This window comes from Pezoporus wallicus, unplaced genomic scaffold (genome assembly GCF_028554395.1).
Source record: "Pezoporus wallicus isolate ANWC-B61680 ecotype Strahan unplaced genomic scaffold, APGP_CSIRO_Pwel_v1 contig_3952, whole genome shotgun sequence".
In the NCBI taxonomy this organism is placed as follows: domain Eukaryota; kingdom Metazoa; phylum Chordata; class Aves; order Psittaciformes; family Psittacidae; genus Pezoporus; species Pezoporus wallicus.
In genome coordinates this window covers 8,666,926-8,692,704 of record NW_026635034.1, presented here as the reverse complement: position 1 = coordinate 8,692,704, position 25,779 = coordinate 8,666,926, and the positions used below count along the sequence as shown (strand labels likewise).

At 38.8% G+C, this 25,779-nt stretch overlaps 1 protein-coding gene across 3 annotated transcripts; it reads left to right on the top strand.

The window, feature by feature from the left end:
• Window positions 1-2,838: 2,838 nt before the first annotated feature.
• AP4E1 (adaptor related protein complex 4 subunit epsilon 1) lies at window positions 2,839-23,170 on the top strand. Of its 3 annotated transcripts, XM_057397430.1 has the most exons (21): window positions 2,839-3,051; window positions 3,520-3,591; window positions 4,417-4,540; window positions 6,702-6,775; window positions 7,739-7,860; window positions 8,682-8,841; window positions 9,367-9,533; window positions 10,147-10,220; window positions 10,765-10,887; window positions 10,977-11,086; window positions 11,363-11,506; window positions 12,858-12,966; window positions 13,101-13,219; window positions 13,939-14,241; window positions 14,546-14,660; window positions 16,716-16,851; window positions 17,933-18,188; window positions 18,960-19,535; window positions 21,146-21,330; window positions 22,152-22,309; window positions 22,756-23,170. In XM_057397430.1, exons 1-21 carry the CDS (start codon window positions 2,893-2,895, stop codon window positions 22,914-22,916), a joined length of 3,447 nt encoding a protein of 1,148 aa, XP_057253413.1. In that variant the 5' UTR covers window positions 2,839-2,892; the 3' UTR covers window positions 22,917-23,170. The 3 variants fall into 3 exon arrangements, with proteins under 3 accessions (XP_057253413.1, XP_057253422.1, XP_057253430.1); XM_057397439.1 differs by lacking the exon at window positions 10,765-10,887; XM_057397447.1 differs by lacking the exons at window positions 2,839-3,051; window positions 6,702-6,775.
• Window positions 23,171-25,779: the final 2,609 nt, after the last annotated feature.

Genomic DNA, 25,779 nt, shown 5'->3' with positions numbered 1-25,779 from the left:
TATGTGATAAATGGAAATTGTGGATGCCCCATTTCTGGCAGTGTTCAAAGACAGGTTGGATGTGGCTTGGAGAAACCTGGTCTAGTGGAAAATGTCCCTGCCCATGGCAGAAGGGTTGGAGCCAGATGATCTTTAAGGTCCCTTCTGACCCAAACCAGTCTGTGATTCTATGAAACCTTTTTTATACTATTTCCCAGTTCTATACAGTTTGTTATTTCCTTGTGCTAAATCGCTTTCTGCTTTGCCAAGCCTCTCTAACAAGAAATGATGCAGAAAGACTGTAGGGTCTGGGGCTGATGGTGGAGAGAGAAAAGAACACAAAACCTGCCATCATCAAAAGAGAGTATGCCTGCAATAGCCACCTTAGCTCTTGAAATCACAAGCTAAAAGAAACCATGCCAGGAAAGCCAAGCCTGAACCTTCAAACACAAACCATTTCCCCATTTGTGATGGCTTCATGTCAAGGCAACACGCTCACGGATGCTGACTGCAGCTGGCAGCCCAGAGCACACCTGCAGTGCCACACTCCTGGCTAGCACACTGGTAAGCTGTATGACACAGGACAGATAATGCATCATCTCTGCTAATTACAACAAAATATGTTTAATCATCATAGGAAAATGCCTGGGTAAAAGCACTGCCGTCGTTTCTCACTATATCTTTGTTTTCATTTGGCATCATTTATATCATCTACTACTACACGTTCCTCTTCCCAGCCCAGAGACAATACGGTGAAGAACATAAGCTCTTCTATTTTGGATTCTGTTTTGGCTCATGCATAATCAACCCATTTTCTATTCTGGAACTGTTTATTTCCAGAGATGATTCATGAGCCAGAAAGAATACCACTTGCATGTTGGATGCCAAGGAGAACTTACAGGAATGGCAATTAGAATGGTTTTTTATTGTGGTGAGTGAAGTTGATATGGAGCCTGGAAAATAACTGAAACACAGCCTTTCAGTGACATTTTTTCTGTTGTTTTATAACGACACTTCAAGGTTTTTCATCTAGCTGATGAAAACAGAAGGCAGATGAAAGCAGAATAAAGCCAAAAAACCCAACAGTCCACCTTGCCAAGTTTATGCCTAGATGGCAGACGTGCCTTGCTTCTGTGGATTTGCTTTCTCTACTGTATCTCATATTATGCTAAAAGACATACTACATATTCTAGCGCTTAAATGGAAAAAAAAATGTTGGAGGAGTTACTGGTGATCTTGTATTCTGCAAGGCATCTGAAATACAGATAATCATCTGACAGTAAGTTGTGTATTGTGCCCATGTGTGCAGTATGATTAGTCCTCCTGGTTTCAATGCAATCATCAACAGTATGAGAAATTAATCACACACAAGCTTGAGGGTTTGTACAAATCATTTTACATGCAGCATTTATTTGTACACCACCTGAGGCAAAGAGAAAGACTTGAGCCCCTGGAATTAATAAAAGAAAAAAGTCATATTATTAAGATTTGAGCACTTATTGAAGTTCTTCAGCTTAACCAGCAGCTTTTCCTCTGCTTACTGAATTTACAATTTTGGTCTGCAAAGCTCACAGACTTTCTAGCTTCTACAACATAATATGATGTATTGATATATATATGATATGTATATATATCATTAATACATCAGTACATAATATGATAGATATCATCTTTACAGGAGCAGTTCTTAACTGAGATACTCTTAATCAATTAATTTCATAAAATGAACTTTAAAAAATACCAGTCCAAATCTTTCAACTTAACTTCAAAGAAATGCCAACTTTTAATACTTTTTTGAACTACTGACCTCAGTTGGTCCCTATTTGTTCGGTTTTTTTTTTTCCTGATAATAAATCACTTCATAGCCTCAAGCTTCAGCATGATTGTCTGCCCAGATACATGCTGGAGATGGAGGGATACTTTTCTCCTTGCAAACACATAGCTCAGAAGGGATTACTTCAGTTTCTTCCCCACCTTTTCCAGAAAAAAAATATCCCCTTTGAACTGACATTCAAACCAGAAAATGTCAAGTAATTTTGTTTCAGAGAAATATGTGTAACTGGAAAAGCCATACGTGGGCTAAAAGGAATTAAGCATCTAATCCTAGAGAGAGTACTATTTTAGTCTGCTGTCTTTGGTGAGATGATTGACTCTTTAAGTAGCACTATGCTTTTACCTTGTTCACGGGGAAAACCGGGAGAAAATTCTGTTAAAAAATACAGTAAAGTATCTATCTTGTTGCAATCGGCTGCAGATTTCAATCCACCAATTTGGGAAGGCACAGCCTAACAGATCAGGTAAACCTGACGGGGCTGGATGCACGTGTTCCCTCAGAGCGTGGATCTGCTCCTATCTCGACGCGACCCGTGACCGCGGGCACCAACCCCTGGAGGCCGGGCAGGGGTTGCAGTCTCCCCGCTCCGGGCTGACCCGCTCTAGACGCTGCGGCTCAGCTCCACCTTCCGGCTCAGCGGTGACCGGGCCGTGCTATCTGACAGCAGGGCCCGCTGCCCGCTCTGGGAGGCCGGGGATTGGGCGATTGCTCAGCCACAGCCACAGCCACAGCCACAGCCACAGCCACAGCCACAGCCACAGCCACAGCCACAGCCACAGCCACAGCCACAGCCACAGCCACAGCCACAGCCACAGCCACAGCCACAGCCACAGCCATTCCCGAGGCTCCTGCCCGCCCGTCACAGCGCGGCGCCACCGCCCGGCGCTATCAAGCCTCGGGCCTACAGCGGGTGGGCGGCTTTAGGTCTTCCGGCCCTTCCCTCCCCGTCCCGTCCCGTCCCGCCCCAGCGCGCTGTGCAGCGCCCTCTGCCGCTGGGCGGTCCCGGAAGTGCGTGAGCGGCTGGCGGGGACCGCGGTCCGGTCCCTTCCGGGCGGCGGTGGGCAGCGGCGGGGCCAGTTATGAGCGACGTGGTGGAGCGGACGCTGAGCGTGCTGCCCGGGCTGCTGGGGCAGCACGACCCGGGCGCCGGGCCGGGAGGAGGCGGCCCCGGCAGGGCATCGGCCACCTCCCGACTCGGGAGCCTCATCCGGAGCATCACGGCGCTCACCTCCAAGCATGTACGGGCTGCGGGCCGCTCCCCCGAGCGGGCCCTCTGCTCCTCCCGCCGCGCAGAAGCGGGCGTGGGCCGGGCCCCCCTCCTCTCCCTTCCACCCGTCGGTCGTTCCTGCGGTGCCGGCGCGGTGCTATGGGCCCTGTGCGCGGTGCCGGTCTCCCCTCAGCCGCGGGGCTGGGTCCCGCTTGGGGTTCATCCTCCGGAGCCCGGCGATAAACCCCCACTGCGGTGCGCGTTCGTGGGCTGTCGAGTTATGTGTTACCTGCTCGGTGCGGCGTGGGCAAGCACGGTACTGCCGAGGAGTACTGGTGCCCACGGTGCTTGCAGCAAGCAGCTCGGTGTTACTGCTGAGACGTACGCTGCTTTTGAGAGGACCGCGGAATATTGTGAAATGAACACGTCTTTGACATTTATCTCATAGTTTGAGTCCAAAACTTATGAAAGGCTAAAATAAGTTGATTTTTTTCTCTAGGAAGAAGAAAAGTTAATCCAGCAGGAGCTAACCAATTTGAAAGCAGCAGTTTCCGCCCCCACCACAACACTTGTAAGTGTGGTTAGTGGTTACAGGCTGTCAGAACAGCAGACCAAAAGTGGTGAAAAGCAGTGTTCTCACTCTTTTTGCCAGGTGGAGTGTGCAGGTTACCTGCATTATTAGGAGGCATAATTTATCAGCATTAAAAGTTACCAGTGTCTATGGTTTTGCAGAGAACACTGATTCTGTGTGATGTGAATATGATGCAACAGTGTGGTGTGCAGAGCCTGTCATCCTGTAGTGTCTGAAATAATGTGGACAAAAAAGCTAGGTGATGAACTGCTTCCATCAGATAATGTTCTTTGTAGCTGACATTGGTTTTATCATTGATTTGTGTTGTATAAGCAGCTGTGCGTTGTTGTATGCACTGTTGCTCATGTCTGAATTGCAGGAGTTGATATGCTCTGGTTTGAGTTAGTTGATGCATATCTCAGTCCCATGAGTGAGAGTTTTAAACTCTCTTACATAGGGAAAACCCATCCTAGGTAAGTGTAGTTATTGGTAAAAAACAATCTGCATTAACAGTGTGATTGTCTAACACTTCAGTTAACTCATAGGCATTAACTCATAGTTTATTTTAGGCGTAATTAATCTTCTTTATCACATGTATGCTCATCAAAACAAGATAACATCTCTAATTTGACTATAGTCAGAAATTAATATTGATTCACAGAAGAGTTTCATAGCAGAGAAGTTACAAGTACCCTGATTTTAGCAAATAATGTGAAATGCACGTGTGTTTCTGCCACATGAAGTCCTCTACTTTGTTACAGCAGTGAAGAAGAGAATAAGACATGGCGCACTCAAAATCTTAATAATTTATTTTTGGTATTACAGAGACTAATGAAAGAATGTATGGTGAGACTCATCTATTGTGAAATGCTGGGGTACGAGTCTTCCTTTGGATACATCCATGCAATCAAGCTTGCCCAGCAAGGAAATCTCTTGGAGAAAAGAGTTGGTATGTGCATGGATCTATAGCATTCATAATATTCTCAAACTGTATTTCTGAAGTGTTTCAGAATTTATAGTTCATGTAAAAATACAACTTAAAATGTTCCTCTGCTCTCTTGGCCTTGTTTCATAGTCTCTCAGTACTGTTTGAAAATTACTAACTCCCTGGTTTGTGAGGTGCTTGGTATCTGCTTGTAGAGCAGCAGGCAGGGGGAATCACTGACATCATCAGTTGTTCTGCCATTGTTTTGAATTGTGGCAGCGCTAAAATAATTGGAGATTTTGCTAAAAAACACATCAAGCTGAAAAAGAGTTTCCGTCAGGATCTGGTTTCTTTTCAAGTACGTAGTGCAAGTCTAGACAAGGATGCTGATACAAGAGATTTGTCAGGCAAATGTTTTTGGTTTTGGTGCTTGTAGGATTTATTTTTTTTAATTTAGAAAGAGTTGTAGGAAGTGAGGCAAATAAAGCAATCCTATTTGCAGAATTTCCTGAGGAAATCTGAAAGGCTGGTTCAGCTGTCTTTGAACTTCCATGCTGTTTGGATTTCCTTGCCTGCCAGTGTGGCAGATTTAGTTTGAAGTAGCTGTCATCCTGTCTCCTCTGGAGAATCTCCTTGCAGTTGCTGATTCAACTGCCTAGTGAAGACATTTCTTCTTGTTTGCAGAGAAAATGGTTTAACTCCAAGCAATGTCTGCATACACGGAAAGCAATGTCTTGCGGGATATGCTTGTTTGATATCCTTTGTTTGAATTTCATCTGGATCATCTACTCATGTATTGGAGTTTCTGAGAGAATACGTTGCAAGTGATGATTTAAAGTTGCTTTAACCCTGAGTAACGAAAGCCAGCGCACAGACGCTGTGGTAGGGATGAAGAAATTCTGTCTTCACCAAACCTGGGAGGGCAGGTGGTAAGCTGATTTGAAGAAAACTCTGTGACCTCTCTAAGTGTCAAGAACCAATGTGTCTTGCTAGTAGTCGGGTTGAGACCTTTCTGTATTAGGGCTCTTTTTGAGAAGGGTTTGGTGAAGCAGCATTGGTTTATGTATTTTTTTTTTTTTTTAATGTAGATGGCTTAACGTTCTCTGGATACAAAGCCCCTTAAGCTTTGACCTGGTAAAAGGATGTTATCAAGTGTGTGGGCTTTTTTATTGTGTGGGCTTTCTGACGTCATTTTGTGCAGTTTTATGTGGTAAATGAGGATGACCTTGTCAGTTCTCAGTGCATCTTACCAGTTTTTATTAAGGGATTGTTGTCAGTTGATCTAGTCAAGATGGGTTTACCCCATATTTTTACCCATTGTGAGCCTCAGTGAATGAGAGTGAGCTATGTTTTTGTTGTGTACTAAGCTGATCGAGTTTCACATGCAGATAGACCAATCTGGTAGCCCAGACAATAGTTATTTGTATCTAAGTTGTTCATTTTGATCCCTGAGCCTTGAATGAACCGGGGTGGGTCTTTCTTAAGATCTGTCTGTGTAACACAGATATTGTCATGAATTGGCATCCTCCCCACACTGCTCCCTCTCCCCCCCCCCCCCCCCCCCCCCCCCCATTTTAAGTCTCTTTGTTAAAAAGAAAAAGGGATCTTGAAGAGAAAGGTTTATTGTCTGGGCTTCTGGAATTGTTTTCTCCTTATTAAGAAATAACAAGGCAGTTTTTGGCATGGGATGGTGAATTTACTCTGCTGTATTCCAAGCTGAATACATTGTTGAAATTTATTTGAAATTGAAAGTTGAAATTTATTTGAAATTGAACTTTATTTTTTTTTGAAAAAAGAGAAACAGACCTAACAAGTGTGTTTGTATTGTGGAGTCTAGAAGTAATACTTTTCTCTGTGCAGAGACAGTACTAGTTTTCCAGGAAGTGGTTTCTCATGGTGCTTTTAGCTGCTCCTTAGTTGTAAGAGTATTATGTCTCTTACTTCTCACAGCTTATGTATCCTTAGCTGTTGAGCTCTCCTGCAACTTGCATATAACTGGTTTGTCTCAAAATAAAAGAAAGTCTTAATATGTAAGACATGAATAACTGTCATCCAACTGTGGGGTTTTTTGTTGGGTTTTTGTAATTGTTTGAATTAACACTTATATTACAGGCAGTCTTAAGTTTTCTATCTTGAAGCTGCTTAATTGCCTGAAAGTAGTAATTGAGGCTGCTTTCTTTTATAGGTTACTTGGCAGTTTCTTTATTTCTACATGAAAATCATGAACTACTACTTCTACTTGTGAACACAGTTGTGAAGGTACAGTGGTTTTGGAGGTCTGGAGGTAAAATAATGACTGAGAAACCTAAAGGCACAGGTGCAGGCCCATCCCCAGGTGATGCTGGAGTGGGTCCAGAGACCAGGTGAAGGATTTTGAACACAAGTCTTATGAGAAGTGACTGAGGGAGCTGGGTGGGGTTGTTCAGCCTGGAGAAAAGGAGGCAGAGGGAACCTTGTCTCTCTACTGCTACCTGAAAGGACATTGCAGCAAGGTGGGTGTTGGTCTCTTCTCCCAAGTAAGAAGTGATAGGACAAGTGGAAATGGCATCAAGTCATTCCAGGGGAGGTTTAGATTGGATATCAGGAAAAACTTCTTCATGGAAAGGTTTGTCAGGCATTGGAACAGGCTGTCCAGGGAAGTGGAGGAGTCGCCATCCCTGGAAGGATTTAAAAGATGTGTAGGTGTTGCACACAGGGACATGGTTTAGTGGTGGACTTGACAGTGCTGGGTTAACAGTTGGACTCAATAATCTTAAAGGTCTTTTCCAATCTAAATGATTCTGTAAACTAAACTTGGGCCAATTCTTCCCTTTTTGTCACACATCTAAACTGTGTACTCATCAATTCTATCTTGGTCTCTTAAAGTTGTTGCTTCTTTGGTTAGCAATGAAAATTTTAAATCTCTTTCCTTGGATTTTTAATTTAATCTTGGGATTCCTTCTGTTGAAGGCATTTTTTAAATGTTTTTAAAGGAGATACACCCTAAAATTTCCTTTATAAAGTGTACCAATTACATACATTCTCAGCTCCAGGAGGAGCCATGCATGCATATTTCAATATAAACTTCTGCTTTTAGCTGACAGAAATTGTCTGTTTGCTTCTTTGAGTTCTTCTGATAGGAAATGGAAATATGCTTTGGAGTGACACTGAAAATCTGCCACCTAATAATGTTTCAGAGGTGTCATTTTCTTTAATACTGTCTTATTTCACTGATTGTAACAGGACTTACAGAGCACTAATCTAGTAGAGGTCTGCATGGCATTAACCGTTGTCAGCCAGATCTTTCCACGGGAGATGATTCCAGCTGTTCTTCCCCTAATAGAAGACAAGCTCCAGCATTCAAAGTACGTACTCATGTACAGAAATTCAAGTGTCTTGTACAGTTGAATGACTTCATTCTGTAGGTGGTTTTAGTAAACTGATGTTTTTTCTGAGTTGTTTTTTCTAATCATTACCTTCAGAAATTTTTCCTCTTGTAGTTTCTTGTCTCATTTATTTGCAGTCTTGACTGAGTATTGGACAGGTACTTTAGTTTTTTCATAACCAGTTTTAATAGGTAAATGTAATTGAATTTATCTGCTGGAAATATGTGGATGAACAGCGTTTATAGAGCGAGTGGAGAAACAGATTGAGATCCTTGAAGTACTTCACTGATACATTTTTTTAATAAAGCTCTTTATAGAAACTTTGATAAAAGTATCTGCAGATACCAGTACCTTTGAGTTGATTGATTTTTAATTCACAGTATCACATAGGATAACATTGTAAATGTGGTGTTGATTACAAAGGGAACTGCAAAATGAGCTGACTCAGTAACTCCCAGACAGGTGTTTTATTTGGAGCTGCGTATTTGGCTGCAGCAGGTTAGCAGTGGCCAATTTCATTGTTCATTTGTTGGCCATTCTTTTGATTTGTCAATGTGTATTAAGCCCTGTTATTCTTTTAATTTTGCTTTGTCACTTCCTCAGATATTGTTTGCAAAGTAGTTCATTGTCAAACATATAAAACATGGGTTCTTGCCTCTGTAAATCACAGTGTTGTGATGGCTGAACGCATAATTTTACATTACTGTAGAAATAACAAGTGCGAGCTCTTTTGTTAAGTCAAGTACTTAAAATGCACGTGCAGCTTCATTTTATTTTGTGTAAATCTCATTTCTCTTCAGGGAAATTATCCGAAGAAAAGCTGTTCAAGCTTTGTATAAATTCTATCTCATTGCTCCTAACCAAGTTCAGCATATTCATGATAAATTCCGGAAAGCCTTATGTGACAGGGATGCTGGTGTCATGGCTGCTTCTTTGCATATTTATCTTCAAATGATTAAGGTAAGTAAAGAATTAGAAACACAATTTAACTTGGGAGCTATTTTTATATAAATATACATGTAATTTTCAGTACACAGTGTACTGTACAGAAGTTTTGCAGAAAAAAGCTTATAATCATTAGAAAAGTCGATTTTTGTGATCATGGATGTGTGTTATGTCTGTGCTAGGTCTCCGTTTAGCTTGACAGATCCAATTCTTGCACGATCTGAATGTTCAGCATCATTGGCATCCTTAGCTAGAAGATCTGACTTCTACTCTGTGTTAAAGGGGTTGTGGAAATTTGCTTGTAAATCTTTCTTTACTGTTGCCTTCAAGTTACATTCACTCCCATTGCAGATGTGTGAGAAAATAGCATTGATTTCAAGTGAAGAGCTTACAGGTGTTGAGGGATGAGAGTAGAAGTTTTATTTTAAAGAGATGAAACCACTGGTGTAGGTATTTTGATTTTACTCAAATTGTGGATTATTTTTACTTTTGAGGTGTGGCTTGAAAATATTTGAATGCTATTTCTTTTTCATTATGTAGGAAAACTCATCTGGGTACAAGGACTTGACTGGGAGTTTTGTAGCCATCCTGAAGCAGGTAGTGGGAGGAAAGCTCCCTATTGACTTCAATTATCACAGTGTGCCAGCACCATGGTTACAAATTCAGCTTTTAAGAATATTGAGGCTATTAGGAAAAGATGATCCAAGGTAACCAGATCTTTCTCTCTAATTACTACTTTGAAGGTACAAAGAGTACAGTCATGACCTTGCTGTTTTTTGGTTGGTTTGGTTTGGTTTGTTTTTTTTATAAGTGAATTTCATGGTCAGTGTACATATCTGTTATTAACCAATGCAGTGAGTAAGTACTTTTTAAACTACAAAATCAGTTTCTTAGCTTCTGGATTGAATAAAAAATTGGTTATTGTGGGATATGCTTGAAATACATTTTTTGCTGGGACTTCTGTTACTGGGTTACCAAACAACTGTGTGAAAATCCAGAGGAAAGATACTTTAAAAAGTGGTGTTGCTTTGTGAGAACCTAGTTATCTGTGGGCCTTTCCCTCTTGATGTTTTCTTTTTATACAAGCAGTGAGGTAAGTGCTTGCAGTCTGGTGATGTAGTAAATATTTCTTTGGAAAGCTGCAAATGTCTTGTTAGATGCCATTTATAAACATGTTATGGAGCTCTTCCATGTTAAAGCAAACCTGGGGACATGAATAATTTGTGTTACAGATTTCAGTACTAGGATTTGAGCTGTTTGGTGAAATAAGACTACATGTTTGTTAGTGCAGCAAATAATTTCTTTTTTCTTGTTGAACAGGACAAGTGAATTGATGTATGAAGTCCTAGATGAATCTTTAAGAAGAGCAGAGATAAATCATAACATTACATATGGTAGGTGAGGTTCTTTTACGTAATTACTGGTATTTGTAAAGATTGGAAATGTGAGTAGTTGATAGTGCTGAAATACTTACAGTTTGAAAATACATTTTTATTCAACAACTGAATTCTTAAGTTCTAAATTGTAAAGCAAGTGATATATTGCTGTACAGTGCAGCTTTTGATTGTTGGAGTATTTTTAATGCATTATTGAAAAATGTTTTGACTCACATCCTTTATAGTTGCCTGTTGGCTTTCTACAGACTGTCACAGTCCCTTGAGCAACTATAGGAGATTTTGAGGTTGGAAGAACTTTAAAGACAAAGTTTTATGCACAGTGGCAAAAGCTAATAAGAAATACATGTATGCTAAAGGAGATAGTCTTTCATCCCATTATTACTAAACGTCAGTAGGTACTCTGCAGTTAGATTCATGGGGGTGGGATGGTACTGTAAGTCCTTGATACAATCAGTGAGTTTGCTTGTTCAAAAGTTTTGCATTATGGAAGTATTTAATGCACGTTAATTATGTGTCTCTCCCCCCCCCCCCCTCCCCACAGCTATATTATTTGAATGTGTCCAAACAATTTATACAATTTATCCCAATTCTGAACTACTTGAAAAGGCTGCCAAGTGCATTGGAAAGTTTGTTTTGTCACCCAAGATTAATTTGAAATATTTAGGTAAGGATACCTGATTTCATTAAGATGTTACTAATTTGGTCATAGCAGCATATGTTCTCTTGTATCACTTCCAGTCATTTGTATTCTAGGTTTAAAGGCTCTGACCTATGTTATCCAGCAGGATCCTAATCTTGCACTTCAGCACCAAATGACGATAATTGAATGTCTGGACCATCCAGATCCCATAGTTAAAAGGGAGGTCAGTGAATTTTTAAACATCAAAATTCAGTTAATTTTTAAGATGAGCAAAAGGTTTTCTAAAAGGAGTTGTGTAAAAGGCATGTTATGTCTCTGTTATTGTGAAAGCACTTACGAACAATGTGACAAGCTGTGTAGATAAGCAGTGTATTTCATTTAAGACTTGCCAAATAAAGGCAGTTGCTCAATTTGGCATTGCACTACAGTGTTTCTGTTTGCCTGCTTCCTTTTTTGTCATCAGAGCAAATTAAATATTTTCTTTTGCTTTCTCTTTCAGACTCTAGAACTTCTCTACAGAATTACAAATGGACAGAACGTAATTGTCATAGTTCAGAAGATGCTTGACTACTTAAAAGAAAGCAAAGAAGAATATGCTATCATCAACTTAGTTGGCAAAATAGCAGAACTAGCTGAGAAATATCCTTTTATTTTTCTGAAGTAGCTGAGAAATATCCTTTTATTTTTCTGAATCTTTGGAGTCAGAGCTTAAGCAAATGTAGCATTTATACCTTTCAAGGCACCTTTCATAATCCCTTGAAGCAGGAAGTGTTACTGCTATGCTTTTCTTTCAAACGCAAATAAAAATACACAAAAGAAAATACATACACAAATGACTGCAGTATCTCTTGTATTTCATTGAGAAAGTAATAGCACTTAAAAGATTTCATTTTAGCTGTGGAGTTTAGCATAAGAACTTTGTGTTTTTAAATTAAACTTTTGAAGTTTTACACCATTGCATGGAAAGGATGCTTCAGTGCTACACTGAGTGGTGTTCTCTAATTATGTTCTTATCAGAACTCTTTGTGGGTGTATAGATTTTAAGAATATACACTTTCGTAGAAATAAAGATTCTTTAACTATGCCGAAATAGGGATTTGATGTATGGTGGACATTGTTGTAAGACTTGACATTGCCTGATTTTCTGTTTGTATTCTTGTCTGATAATTTGAGTTGTAAGCTCTTTATAATGGAGAGCTACCTTACCATCCTATTTGTACACTGCTTGGCACAGAGTAATGTACAGAAAAAGCTGTGTTGTCATGCAGTATGCAAAAATAATGCTAATGTTTCTGTATTGTTGAAAATTTCCATTCATTAAGTGTGCATTTTCATGCTTTATTTGAGGAAAGGCAGAAGCTAATGTCCAAAGTTAGCAAAGGCTGATCAAATTGTAAATATACAAAAAAAAAGCAATCTTGCATTCTGTGGAGTACTTGAAAGTGTTTATTGTTTTTCAGCAAATCAGCAGCAAAACACTGATGAACAGCTTGCCTGTCTTGATCAAGTGATATTGGATAAACTCAAAAGATTATTCTGGAAAGCTGGCACCGAACAAGTCTGAACTTAAAATATAGTAGGACAGTTTTCCAGAGCTAAATCCTTGTCTGTTCCTACTGTGACTTCTGCTTAAACTCTTTATTTTTCACTCTAGCATTTATTAATGCACAACTTAAGATGTATTGATTGACAAGCCAGCAAATAGCACATAATGAATAACTGTTAGGTTCATGTGCAGGATTTTTCAACAGGGCAGTAACTTAAGACTTCTCTCCCTACCACTAGTTTTCATGAAGTTTACAGGGAACACTTTATAAAAGATACAGGAATAATTCATCTTCGGTTAGATTGAGCTGATATTTGACCAATAGGCCTCCAACTTGTGGAGCAAGACAGTAGCTTAGTTGTGGAAAATCTGTTTCCTTAGGAAACACACTAAAAAAATAGAAAAAGTTATGCCGTAGCACTTAATTCCTTAACATCTGGACACGTATGCCCCTAACAATGAGTGGTTCATCCAAACAATGAATGCAGTGTTTTCAGTTGGAGGTGATCTTGTGCATACGGATATCCCAAACAACTTTCTGAGGCTATTGGCTGAAGGTGAGTAATACCATGAATGCTCTGAAAAATTAGATGTGTTTCTTGATCATCTGGCTGCTTTTTCTTGAACTTTGAAATATTTGATGGGATGTGTTATTTGCATTTTAGGCAAATGTGTATTGTTTTCTATGTAGGATTTGATGATGGAAACGAAGATGATAAGCTACGGATGTATGCAGTCAAGTCTTACTTAGCATTACTAGAAGAGGATGATGCACTGTATCCACAGAAATTTCTTCAAGTTATGAGTTGGGTATGGCAGACACATGGTCAAAATTGAATACACAAATGCGAGAAAACTGTCAAAGGTGGTAATGTTTTAAATAGCTGTTTAAAACTCTTTTCTTTTTAGTCATGAATATTCTGTTTTGACTTGAAGTCAAGATAATATGCCAATATCTATTTTTAGTGACCTCTTCTGGTGCCTGAGTCATAGTTTGTGGAAAAAGCTGACTTGCTCCCTTTAAGGCAGGTGACTATTAGAATGGTTTAGCAGCCACATGAATCTGACTGCATGCTGAAAGCCTTTCTGACTTCATCAGAACTAGGCCAGATGTGGTTGTGAAATGCATTTTTAGCTTTGCAGGTGATGGCCAAGTGATGCTAGAGTTGTCTGGTACCTGCATAAGCTTCAGCTTCCACCCAAGGGAGAGGCAGCAGTATGAGCAGATCGTGTTTTGTCATGCCCTAATTGCTATTTTTAGCTTTCTTTTCCATACTGTGATTTGATTTTTAAGAAACTAAAAGTTGGAGTCTGCTGAGGTAAACGCACAAATAATTTTAAACCTTGGGCACTTAAGCCACAAAATGGTAAAGAAATAAATGTAGAACATGTTTAAATAGTAGTTTCTTGCATGTGAGGTGGTTTTTATTGTGTTGGTATTTAGTACCATTTAGTACCTAATTCTGTTTAAAACTGAAAGCACTGCTCTGTGTGATTAACTGCCTGTTTTGTCTGTTCTTTATGAATAGGTGTTGGGGGAATATTCTAGCCTTGTTACAGATGTTGATCCAGAAGTTATTTTGACAAAGCTGCACAGCCTGCTGAAGAAGACTTTTGTTACTTCTGAAACTAAAGTGTGGATAATGGCTACAGTCACCAAGATAGCATCACGTACCTCCTGTTCAAAAGCAGTTGATGAAATAGTCCAAGAATTCAGCAACTCCCTAGATACTTGCATGAGACAATATGCCTTTGAATTGAAGAATCTGTGTGAGGACAAAGCACTGATGAAAAACTTACTTCCATTTGATGCTAGCTGCAGTGACATGGTGGTAAGACAGCTGTAATATGTGCTCTTCATGAACCAGTTTGTAGTTGGGAGGTTGGATATTTTGTTAAGAAAGTGTTTTCAAATGAATGGTATTTGACAGTTCTGAGTGATGCCAGTCTTTAGTCTGCTTACAGTGGGCTTTCAGAAACATACTTTTTCAGGAATATTTGATGAATCTTAATGTTCTATACTGAAAGATAAAGAGCCATGGTGTTCAGTTAGTAACCTGGAGTAGCTTTCAACAAAATTATGACTTCATGTGCTGGTTTATCATCTGATTTCTCACCTTTCTTAATTCTCTGTAGGTAGATGCTTCCTTATCTTTTCTGGATGGGTTTGTGGCTGAGGGACTTGGTCGTGGTGCTGCACCATATAAGCCTCATCACCAGAGACAAGAGGAGAAACTTTCTCAGGAAAAAGGTGATGCTTGATTTACTGCATTTATTAAATAGCTGGTAAATTACCTGGTAAGTGTTAATTAACAATCCTAAATGTATAGTTAGTATTATTTCTTAAAGTAATGTTGTCTTATACATCTCTTGTCTGTAGATTTAGCTAAGTGCAAGTTAGTTTAGTTCCACATCTGTCTGCCTGGTGTATGTAACTGTTCATTTATTGTAGGTTGCTGTTCTGCAGATGAGAATGCTTTACTACAATCTCTGCTAATCTATGGGAATTGAAATTTATGGGGATTATTAAAGTGAAAGCAAAGGGTTCCTAACTTCGCTATACTGAGCGCTTAGTCTTGACTGTGGAATCATAGTTTGCAGCATTAACCATTGGAACTTATTTTATAACACAGAGCTTATGTTTCTTACCTAGTGTAGGTACAGATAAGACAGCAGTATCTGCTTTTATTTATTTAAAAATACCCCAAGATGTTAACTAAAGGGCTTATTTTTGTTTTGAACTTTTTCCCATAGAAATACTTATTTACTTTATCATAGCCTGCCACGTAAGGGCTTCTTTTTAGACATGGAATAATTCACTTTGAGGTTGGAAAGCTTTTCTAAACCATTTCTCAGCTTTACTATTGAGGAATTAGAAAAATGAGCCTTGTACGTTGCATTATCTCCAATTAAGTTATTGTTTTTAAAAAATTATTTTGACTGTGCAGGTTAATGCATTCAGTAGATAATATTGTCCATTTGCTTGCATCTGTAGCTTGCAGAACTTAACACTTTTCTGAGATACTTATGAGTACTACATCTGCTACCTCCAATTTAAGCCTGCTAGAAAATTGAAAATTGTGGTGGGGAAATGTTGAGCAAGGTCAGAGATGTTCAAACTGAATGTTCTGCACTGGTTTTGCATGCACATAAACCCAGTGAGGGATATAACCTGCTGTTTGTCAGATTGAGCCTGTAACACTGCTTCATACTGAGGTGTTAAGAGTGAAATTAGTGGTCTTTCCTGCTGAAGAACACCGGTTTAACGTTCTGGTGTTTACAGTGTTACAGTTTTGCAGGGAAGCCATTGTAGGAACCAGATTATGAATTGCTGTTTTTTCTCAGTAATCACAAGTACTGATCACCATCCTCCACTAGCTCATAAATATTTTAGGAGGTTAGATATAGGTGAAGTGGACTATTCATAAGTATTCTAGAAGTGAAGTCTACTGAGTTTATTGCAATTCTTTGTTTATAGATAACTAAATTTATGGGTTGGTAGAGTTTGAATATCTTTATGTGGATGCTGTTTATCACAAAGCCCCTTGGATCTCTGTTCCTTCTTGCTTCCTTATGGGACAGGACACTTCCTTAGCACTGCCTACTCCTTTATTAGGAGACCTCTCTCATCCAAGATGCCCAACACCTTTGCCCTGCTGCTTCACTTTGCTGGGAAGAAGAAAGTGTAAGGCTGGGGTGGAGATGAGGGAAAGGGAATGTACCCCTTGATAGCAAAGGAGAGTCTGCGCTGTGCTTCGTACGTAACAATGACTGTTTATGTTCTAGTCCAAAACCATTTTTAGAAGCTATTCAAACTACCCTTCGATTTGTAAAGTGTAGCAGAAGTGGCTGGTTCTGAATCCTGATTGCAAGTGTTAGTGAAAACAATTTCTCGCCCAAGGTGTCAAGTATGTTTGCAAAGCAGACAGTGATATATGGACATAATGCTGTGGACTCAATGTTATTTAGAAATTGAAAAGCTCACTTATTTAGATTCAATACAGTACTTCTGTCTACAAATACTGTAAGCATCGGCAGATGTTTTAGTGATATGCTGTAAAGTCACTATTTCTTGTCTAATTCCAGTATTTAAAATCAAAAATCAAATTAATACATTTTAGAGAAATCCTCTGCCTGTCTAAAAAAACTTACCTGAGAGCAGAAATACCTGTTTTTTATGAGGATAGAGGATCCTGAATGGGAAGCCTGAAAAGTGCAGTTGTACAGAGTATCTCTTTTCAGAAAATGGATTTTCTTTTTACCTTTGTATGCCTCTTGTAATTTTAAGATTCTGTCTGTCTTGCAGCTCTGAATTTTGAACCTTACAGATTGTCATTTACTTCAAGTGTGTCCTCATCTGGCATCACCGGCAGACAGTCCCCTACTGGCTTATCTTTTGGTTCTGATACATCTGTGAATAGTGCTGAGACAGGGCATAAAGAGTGAGTTAATTTGTGTTTGAAATGAAGTACATGTAAGCTTCTGTTCTTGTCAGTATCATGTGTCTTTGGCTTCTTCATTACATGGAACTAAAAAGAATAGTTAAACTTGGAAACTTCTGTCATGTAAGAAGAAATTCAGATGGCATCTTCTTGGAAATAACTAGGAAAAAAGCTAATGTGATTAGAATGTTTTTCCACTTTCTTCACAAACTAATTAACTAATGGGTAATGCAGTAAAATTGGGACAGGATTACCTCATGATTAAGCATTTTTTCTCTGGCTTCTTTCTTTTTCTTACAGGCTATGCTTACTTTTTATGGGCTTACAATAATGGGCCTTTTAAGGAAACTCATTCAGATAAAAGTGAGGCTAAGACTTGCGGTGTAAGATACTCTTTAAGTTTTAGAACACTGAAGATAAATTCCATATCCACAGTCTTATACAAATTAATAACTTTATTTATACTTTGGTGGTAAATTGGTGTGCAAGAAATCTTGGAATTAAGATTCTTTAATCAGCTTGTGTAAGAAAATATGTGTGAGGGTTTTAGGTGTAGGACTTGCAGCGTTTAGCCTGTGTCTGTTGACCTAACTTCTGCTAGAATTCAGGGTATCTGACAACATGAACACTTTCCATAGGAAAAAAAAATACTTTCCAGGTTTCTCCTAGTTTTCAGTCCCGTATATAAAAGGTTTTTTAAGGAATCAAGAGTAGAGCTATTTAAATACACTTAGAGATTCACAGACCATGTTTTGTGTATTCGCTTCTAAAAAAAATATTTGAATATGTAATAAATGTAATCTGAAACTCTGGAGTTGGCAAACACAGTCTACAAGTGGCTGTAGGGGTATAATACTGTCTTAGTATAGGTCTGTATTTAGGATTATATAGCTAGTCCAGGTTTGCATTTGTGGGTTGTTCTAAAGGTAATGAAGGACGAACATGCAAAAGTGTATATTCTGCTACTTGCTGTGTTTATCAAAGTACCAAAATTGTGAATGGTGTTTGAAGTAGAATGTTGGTATATTTTTATGAATGTGATGTTCGTGTGGTTGATCCTGCTTTTTGTTAACCTTTTTAGGACGGGTACTCTGAAACTTGAGGGAGTACGCAAGCTGTGGGGTAAAGAAGGCTACCTCCCAAAGAAAGCAAGCAAAGAAGGGAAAGAAGAAGAGCCACAAACTGCTTCTTGTAGCACCTTGTCAGCAGGACAGGTGCAGGACCCTCCTGCATTGTGGTCTGATCAAGTTGCCAGCATCTCTGAGGAAGACAAAGAGAAGCAGCAGTTAGCATCAACTTTGTTTATTGGACTAGGATCAAATGCTGGTGTAAGTCTGGTAAGTGGTTCTTTTGAGACTTTCCCAGTTTAAAGTTTAGATATTGCCTTATTTACAGTTACAGATGCAAGTGGAGATCAACTGAATATTTTGGTAAACCAAGGCAAAAAAACCTCTGAGTCACTGAAAAACTATTGAAATTACTTTTGTAATCTGATAATCTGTTAAGAACGTGAAATGGGGTGGATATTGCTTGACAAGCAACTTCTGAGTCAGATCTGATTCAGTGACTAGAACTCCCCTTTTAAAAAGTTGTACTTTGAGTGTTAGTTTTGGTTTTCCTTAACAACTGTTCGTTGACCCAACATTGCGGAGCTTTTTTGACATTCTTTGTCAGTAAGGCTGGAATTTGATGCCCTATGTCAAGACCATTTATTATTTATGTATGGTAATATGCAGAACATTAAAGAAGTCACCATTAGGTAATCTGTTTAAGACTGGCATTATCATATTAGCCAGCTCAAATCTTGGCTGGTTTAACCAGAAAATTACCTCTGCTTGCTTTTTAATAGGAGCTTTTAGTTTATTTCTTAGAAACTTGGATTCAGTCTGCCATTACATGCTAATCCAATACCCTGTAAAAAAAATACAACAAAAGCCCATTACTGAATCCATTAAAATGTTTGGAATCTGTTTGTATATGTCATCTGAATTGATTCCTTAGTCTTTGTTTGTCCTTGCTCGCCCTGTTTCATGCTGTTAACAGTAACACAGCTTGTTGCTGGAAACTTGACCACCCTTTTTTTGGTTTTTAATCTTTTCCCTTTCCAGATGGGGAAAGCGGAAACAGCTACTCAGAAGTTCAAAAGAAGATTGAAGATAAATGAAATTCAACACGGTGAGGAGGCGTCAGACTTCCAGAATAGTGCTGCTTCAGATTTTGGTCCCTTACTTGATACAGGACCTATTAACATGGAAGATTCTGAGGGAAGTTTGCACACAAGGTTAAGGAAAGCCTCCCTCTCTTCTTCAGATATTGTAGAAGATAATTTAGCATTTGAAATGCCTCAGTCCCTCAGAAAATCTGGGCTGGATGAGAGACTTTCAGATAATAGGCTGTCACAGTCGTCTCTGTTTGCTGATAGTAATATTGAAATTTTTCAGCCTTCTCCAAGTGCTCAATGTGAAAGTGCCAGTAAAACACCGTTAATCCCTTCCTTACCAGAAGAGCTAGAAGAGCTCACGCACTCTGAAGTAGTGGAACTCTGTCAGAGTGATGCCTTAGCTCTGTATTTATGTAAGGTGTGGACAGATGACTCTCTGTTGCTCATTGTTTTTGTTTCAAATAAAACCACTGCGGTACTTAATGCTGTGAACTTAGTGTTTGAAGAAGCAGAGCATTTTCAGGTAAGAACCTTTGTTTCCATTACGTTTCATTTTCACTTGGACCTTCTTGCTTTTGCTTGCATTTAAGTGTGCAGTATTTGGTTTAGTGTAATAACCATGCTTTTTTCCCAGTGCATATCCATAAAACCTGTGGTATGGTTATTACACACATCCTAAAGGGTAGTGAAAGAAATCTCAATACTACACTTAGTGCCCTTTGGTATAAAAGTTAGCGTCTCACTTTTTAAATTAACCTTAATACAGCTTGCCTTCATATAACAAATATATATGATTTTGCAGTTCTGAATTCAGTGTCTTCCTGGTCTTAAGACTGCATGCAAACCTAACCAGTCATACTCAGGATGGTATAACCAGGGTTGCCAGAGAAATCATTGTGTAACTTTGTCTGGGTGTGACTGTTAGGCTTGTGCATTTGTTTGTGTCTGTGATAGGCAGACATGATGCAGTTTCTTCCTTCACGTAAAATTTATGTCAGCTTACTTCAAGTTATGTTTGTTTGTTTGCTTTTCCAAAGACATCAGTCATATTGCATTCTTGTTCTTATGCGGTCAGTTGAGAATGGAGAGGAGTCAGTTTATTATTTGACACTGGCTACATCTGGGGTTTAACTGGTTGGTAAAAGCATGTAATAGTCTTGATTGAAACGTCACTTAAATAATTGGAAAGCGGTTTAAGAATTGCCTGTTGGTGTGACTATCCGTGTGTTTTGCTGAAAGAAGCCCAGAATTAGAAGTGGTAGATACTGTTGCAAGTGGTAAGTGGATAAAGAGAATTAAGCAGAATGTTTCTTCTAGAATTAACTTAACCAAGGAATCACTAATTGGTTATGAAGTCTCCTTCATTCCTGTTTCTGGCTTGAATCAAACCTGTCATGGCATTGATAGAAAGTGGGTATCTCTTGTCTAGATTTTGCTTGTAATTCATTTAATATTCCACAAAGATCACTCTCACAGAGAGAATCTGTGTTACTAGTTTGTTTGGAGAGGCCAGGGAATGCTGAGGGATCTTGAAGTTATCCTTGTTATTACTGATGATTTCTCGGCTTCTTGCTTTAGCATATAGCTTGGGGAATCACAGAATCATTAGGGTTGGTAGGGACCTCTGGAGATCATCTGGTTCAGCCCTCCTGTCAAGGCAGGGCCACCCAGAGCAGTTACACAGGAATGTGTCCAAGTGGGTTTTGAATGTCTCCAGAGAGTGAGACTCCAGAACCTCCCTGGGCAGCCTGTAAAGCCTATATGTTGCAATGTTGTATGTTAGTTTATTTAGAGCTCTTGTATATTAGTTTACTTAGGGACTGAACTGTGGAATCTTGGTCATCAGTTCTTGATACTTCTTGAGCAGTCCTTCAGGGGGCAGAGGGGAAGCCAACTGGCAGAAAGAGATTGGTTTCTCCAGTGTTTTAATTCTCATAGAACTTTTGTAGATGTTAATGATTGATTTTATGCTTAATGAGTACTGAGAAATGGTAGCTCTGTTCACTTGCCAAACAGTCTGAGACAAATTAATTGAAATAAAAAGCACTTACACAATGTTATGGCTATATCTTAGCCACTTACACAACTTGGCAGCAAGACTTATATTCTATATTCCTTTAAAAAAAACTATAGATTTTGGAGAGTCCCAGCTATCAGTTTCCTGCAATTGAAGCTGAAAGTGTGGAACGTTGCCAGAAATGCGTGTGGATGGACAAAATCTGCACACACGGAGTTCTTTCTGGCTCTGTTACTTACCAGTCGGAGATGAAAACGCGCCTTGACTTTTCAGTCACTTTATCTTTGATGGACTTCATCCGGTAAATAAAATAAACTGCAGTTTTTAAAAATGTGTGTACTCGGGTATTAGGCAAGGGGAGAATGTTTTGGGTCTTGATTATGAAAATAGCCTTCATCTTGAGCAGCTAGTTTTAATCTAATTGAGATGACTGCTACAGATAGTAAATGGTTATTTCTAAACTTAACAAAAAAGGGGCAAAGTTCCAGGAAGAAGTACAAGTCCAGTGAGAACATTGACAGTAGCTGCAGGTTAACATAGTCTTAAAATACAGAATGTGTTTTTGAGGGGCTAACAGAACTGAGTGAACAGAAGGGCATGCTGTTTTAACTGTCATAATATAAACGTCAAACTGAAATAAGTGATTTTGAATAGAGATACATTATATAAAAAGGCTGACAACTTTTGCAGGGGAAGAAGAAAGCTCATTATTTCCATTTTTGAACGCTGCATTTATTTTAGGAGTAGAAAAGGCAAGCGTTCTTTTTCCAGTAGACTTCTGTTTTATAGTGAAATCCACCTTGTTTTCCTGCCTCTCACTGAACTTGTTTTGTCTCATTCAGTGGGCCAGTATCTCAAGGCCATTCTCTTTGGTCTTTCATTGACATAGAATAATATGTCTGGTTTGGGTTTTTTTAAGTTTGGAAATCTAAAGCAAGGAATGCTAACTTTAAAAAGTGTTAAGCTGGGAATAGAAGGGGTTTGTTTAAATTAATCTTTATTTGCTTATTGCTTTCTCTGTTGTCCAGTTGCTTCCAGATACTATTTTTTGGGGATACTAAATATATGCTGAATAATGTCTCTTCTTTTGCTATGATAACTTAGTGGTAAGCTTATTTTTAGGCCAATGGAAATGACTACAGAAGACTTTGGGAAGCTGTGGTTGTCCCTTTCCAATGATGTGAAACAGAATATAAAAATGTCCTCACCTCAAGATTCCCTTTCAGCTGCTCTGAATACACTGCAGCAGAAGCTGAAACTCCATATAGTTGATGTTATAGGTGAGTGAAAGTAAGATTGCTTCTAACCTGTAATTTGCCCAAGAAAGCAAGTGCATGGAAGCAGGTATCTAACAGTTTAAGGCAGGGAATGTTTAGGAGCATAGTAAACACAAGAGCGTTGTCCTATGGACTTGATTTGCCTTTCTCAGGGATCTGTGTGAATGTAAAGGTACAAGTGTACAGCAGACACTAAATTTTACAAGGGAGAAAACTGTTGCACTGTGAAAAGTTTTGGACAGGACAGAAAATGGGAATTAAGCTATATGAGAAATCTGAAGCTGGGATTGCATGGGGGAGGCATGATTTTTGGTGACCTTAGACGAGTAGGGGTAAGAGTAGCAAAGAACAGTGGAAGCGGAGTTTGAGAAGAAGATACATTTTCTGTCAACTAGGATATAGCTATTGTTAGTTATTACTTACTTTTTTCTGTGGTCTCTTGTTTTAAGGTAATGAGGGAATACTGGCATGCCAGCTACTTCCATCTGTGCCCTGTCTGCTGCACTGTCGGACTCACTCAGGGATGCTGGCTTTGTGGTTCAGATCACCTTGTTCTGCTCTTCCGGACAGTTTGCTTTATCAATGTCAAAAAGTGATGGAGGAATCTTAATAACAGTAGTGCCTGACCTAATCTATTTGGTGTGTGAAAAGCAAATCAAAGATTTATATAGTTGCACAGATAATTACCAAAGCTAAATTAAGATACTGCTTCTCAGAAGTATTTAAAGCTCTCTTCCAGCTGGCATATGTCATGTGGACGTGGGGGAAGACTGATGACCTAAATTACGCCTGCAAAAACATGCTCAGGACTGTACAGTGACGAACAAGTAATCCATTAAAGTATTGTTACCTGTTTAAGTGAAATGTATATTTCTTAATTTTGTTGTAAATTACTAAAAGTATTTATTTTTATTATGCAGCTTTTATAGATGCCTACAGTTATTCCTCACAGCAAGCTCTTAAATATGATTTTAAAGAAAGCATGTCTTCATTATGAGGTCAGACTTGATCAGTTATGAGGATCATCTGATTTTATTTTGATAATTTTTGTAAAGCTGTTTTTAAGCACTGCCGGCAGCAAGACCCATGTTGGTGGTTGTACAAAGTAACTTATGTAGCAACAAATGCATGGTTTGGAAAACAGTTAAAAGATTTTAGTGAGCAACACAATTCTCATCATCTTTGGTATTTACCACTTAAGTGGTAACAGCTAAGTAAGACGTGATAGGCAGGCGTGTGAAATTGTATGGAAGCATCTCCTCGGTGATGATCTAAGGTCCTTCAGGTTAATTCCTGCCTGCAGTTCTTCCTGCCTTATGCTTCAGTCACATTCCCTTTCCTGTGACAGTCACTAAATATTTGTGTATATCTAAGGATTAAGTTTAATGTGGATCAAGTCTGAGATATCTGAGCTGGAGGTAGATGTCTGTGGACATGTTGACTAGTTGGTAGTTGGCTAGTGGACATATTCATGACTCTCCAGTCAACCCTTTATATTTAATCTGGCCGATCCCGCTGTCCATGAAAATTCACATGGAAGAAATTTTCATTTCTTTTTACTTCTAATTATTTATAGCCTCAGTATGACTCTTTTAAACCTTTGACTTGCACAGAGGTGGCTGTGTTGTATGTGCATGGCCAGGAACTGCAGTAAGGCATAGGGCACCTAAACTAGAGCAGCATATGTGATAAATGTGCCTGTCTAGATTGTCTCCTTCCTGGAATAACTTCACAGTCTTGAAGATCCAGCAGTCTTAATTTATTTAGAAACTAAATGAAAACTATAATATTATTTATGACTGCTCATGTTTGTTATTTAAAAACATCAAAGATTGTACACACAGTTCAGACATGGTATAAATGGATTCTACAGCAGAATTCTTTCTGTGTTTTATAGTAAGAAGGAAATTGTTACATTTCAGTGTTCTCCTCGCCTGATAAGCACTGGTTGTAAGGGAAAATAAAGTATTCTGTTACTTTGCTAATGTTTTGGTAAATGTTCATGAAAACATCGTAAGAATGTTAAATGTGCTGATAGTTTTGGGTTTTGGTGGGTGGGTTGGTTGGTTGGTTTGTCTGTTTTAGTCAAGCCACTTGTGTTATCACAAGTATAATCTAAGCTCCTTTTTTATTGCTGTTTCAGTAATTTCTTACTGAGCAATTAAAAGTGCACTGAACCTGTAAATATACTTAATGTTCTGCATACTTTCATGTTTACTTGGCACTTCAAGACAGTTTATATAAATGAAAACTGATTTATAGTGGAATAATTTTGTGCAAGCTATTTCCCTGCTGGTAAATCAGACTTGTGTTATGCAAGTATATATGTGGCCTATGCATTTAAACCATTTCAGCAATGAGATGTTCAATGTCCTGGTGTTTAAAAAGAACAGCAAAAACCAATAATGCTGTGTATTGTTCATATAATGTTCTTTATAACCTTTTTCACCACATGAATAGTGTATGTTAACCTATCAATATGCGAATTCAAAGTGCTGTATTGTAACATCACGTAAAGGAGTTTGCAGGGCATTGTACCTGTGTCGGGTTTTTTTTAGATTGCCCAGCAAATTTTTTTCTCTATCTAGCATCATCTTTGTGTTTCTTGTAGTTAAATAAAATTCAGTTTCACTAAGAAAGAATTGGCTTGGTGCTTGTTAAATATTCTTTGCTACCACACGTAGCGGTGCTTCTGCATATTAAGAACAAGGTTCCATTTTAATTGTTTCTCTTTGCATCTGAACAGTGTTGAAGAATGTATTTCAGAAGTCTTGAATCCATTGGTGTTTGATGCGTCCTGCAGCCTGTTAGAGGTGTAAGAGTCAAGGAGTACACTTCCGGTCTTTTGAACAGTCTTCTGTATGCCAGCTCATGTTACCCAATACTCTTTTTGTAATGCTGCCAGATTGTAGGATTTGTTTTTAAGCAGAGTTCAGGGTCTCTTGTTATTTATAGTTGACAGCAATAGCATTTATTTTTAAGTCCAATGTTAACATAACACACCATTTGCTATAGTGCTGAGAAGGAGTTGAGATTTTGGGAAGTTTGATGTATTTGCTGAGTTGAAGGTGGTCGTAGCCCTCATCTAAACTATGAGGCTGGTTTTTATGGCATGGCTGTTGGTAATAAGAGTGTATGGGCAAGGCAATTCTGGCTGAAGTGGGGAGCTTAGGCCCCAAAGAACCTCAGCAGTTCAGTGCTGGGAATCCCTCTGATTCGTAATCCATTTGTCTCTAAAATGAGATATAGCTGCATAAGTAATTGCACAAAGGAGTATTCTTTAATCTAGTTCTGTATTGAAAATCCTTCAGCAAGTATCTTCACTGTCTGTGGTGTTCCCATTTATTTTTTTTTTTGGAACTTACCAGGTCTTGGGGGTCTAACCTATTTTCAGTGAAAGGGAGATAAGGTGCATAGAAATAGGCTAGAAGGAAGTGAGCATCTAATTTGGTTAGCACAAAGAAATTCACTTT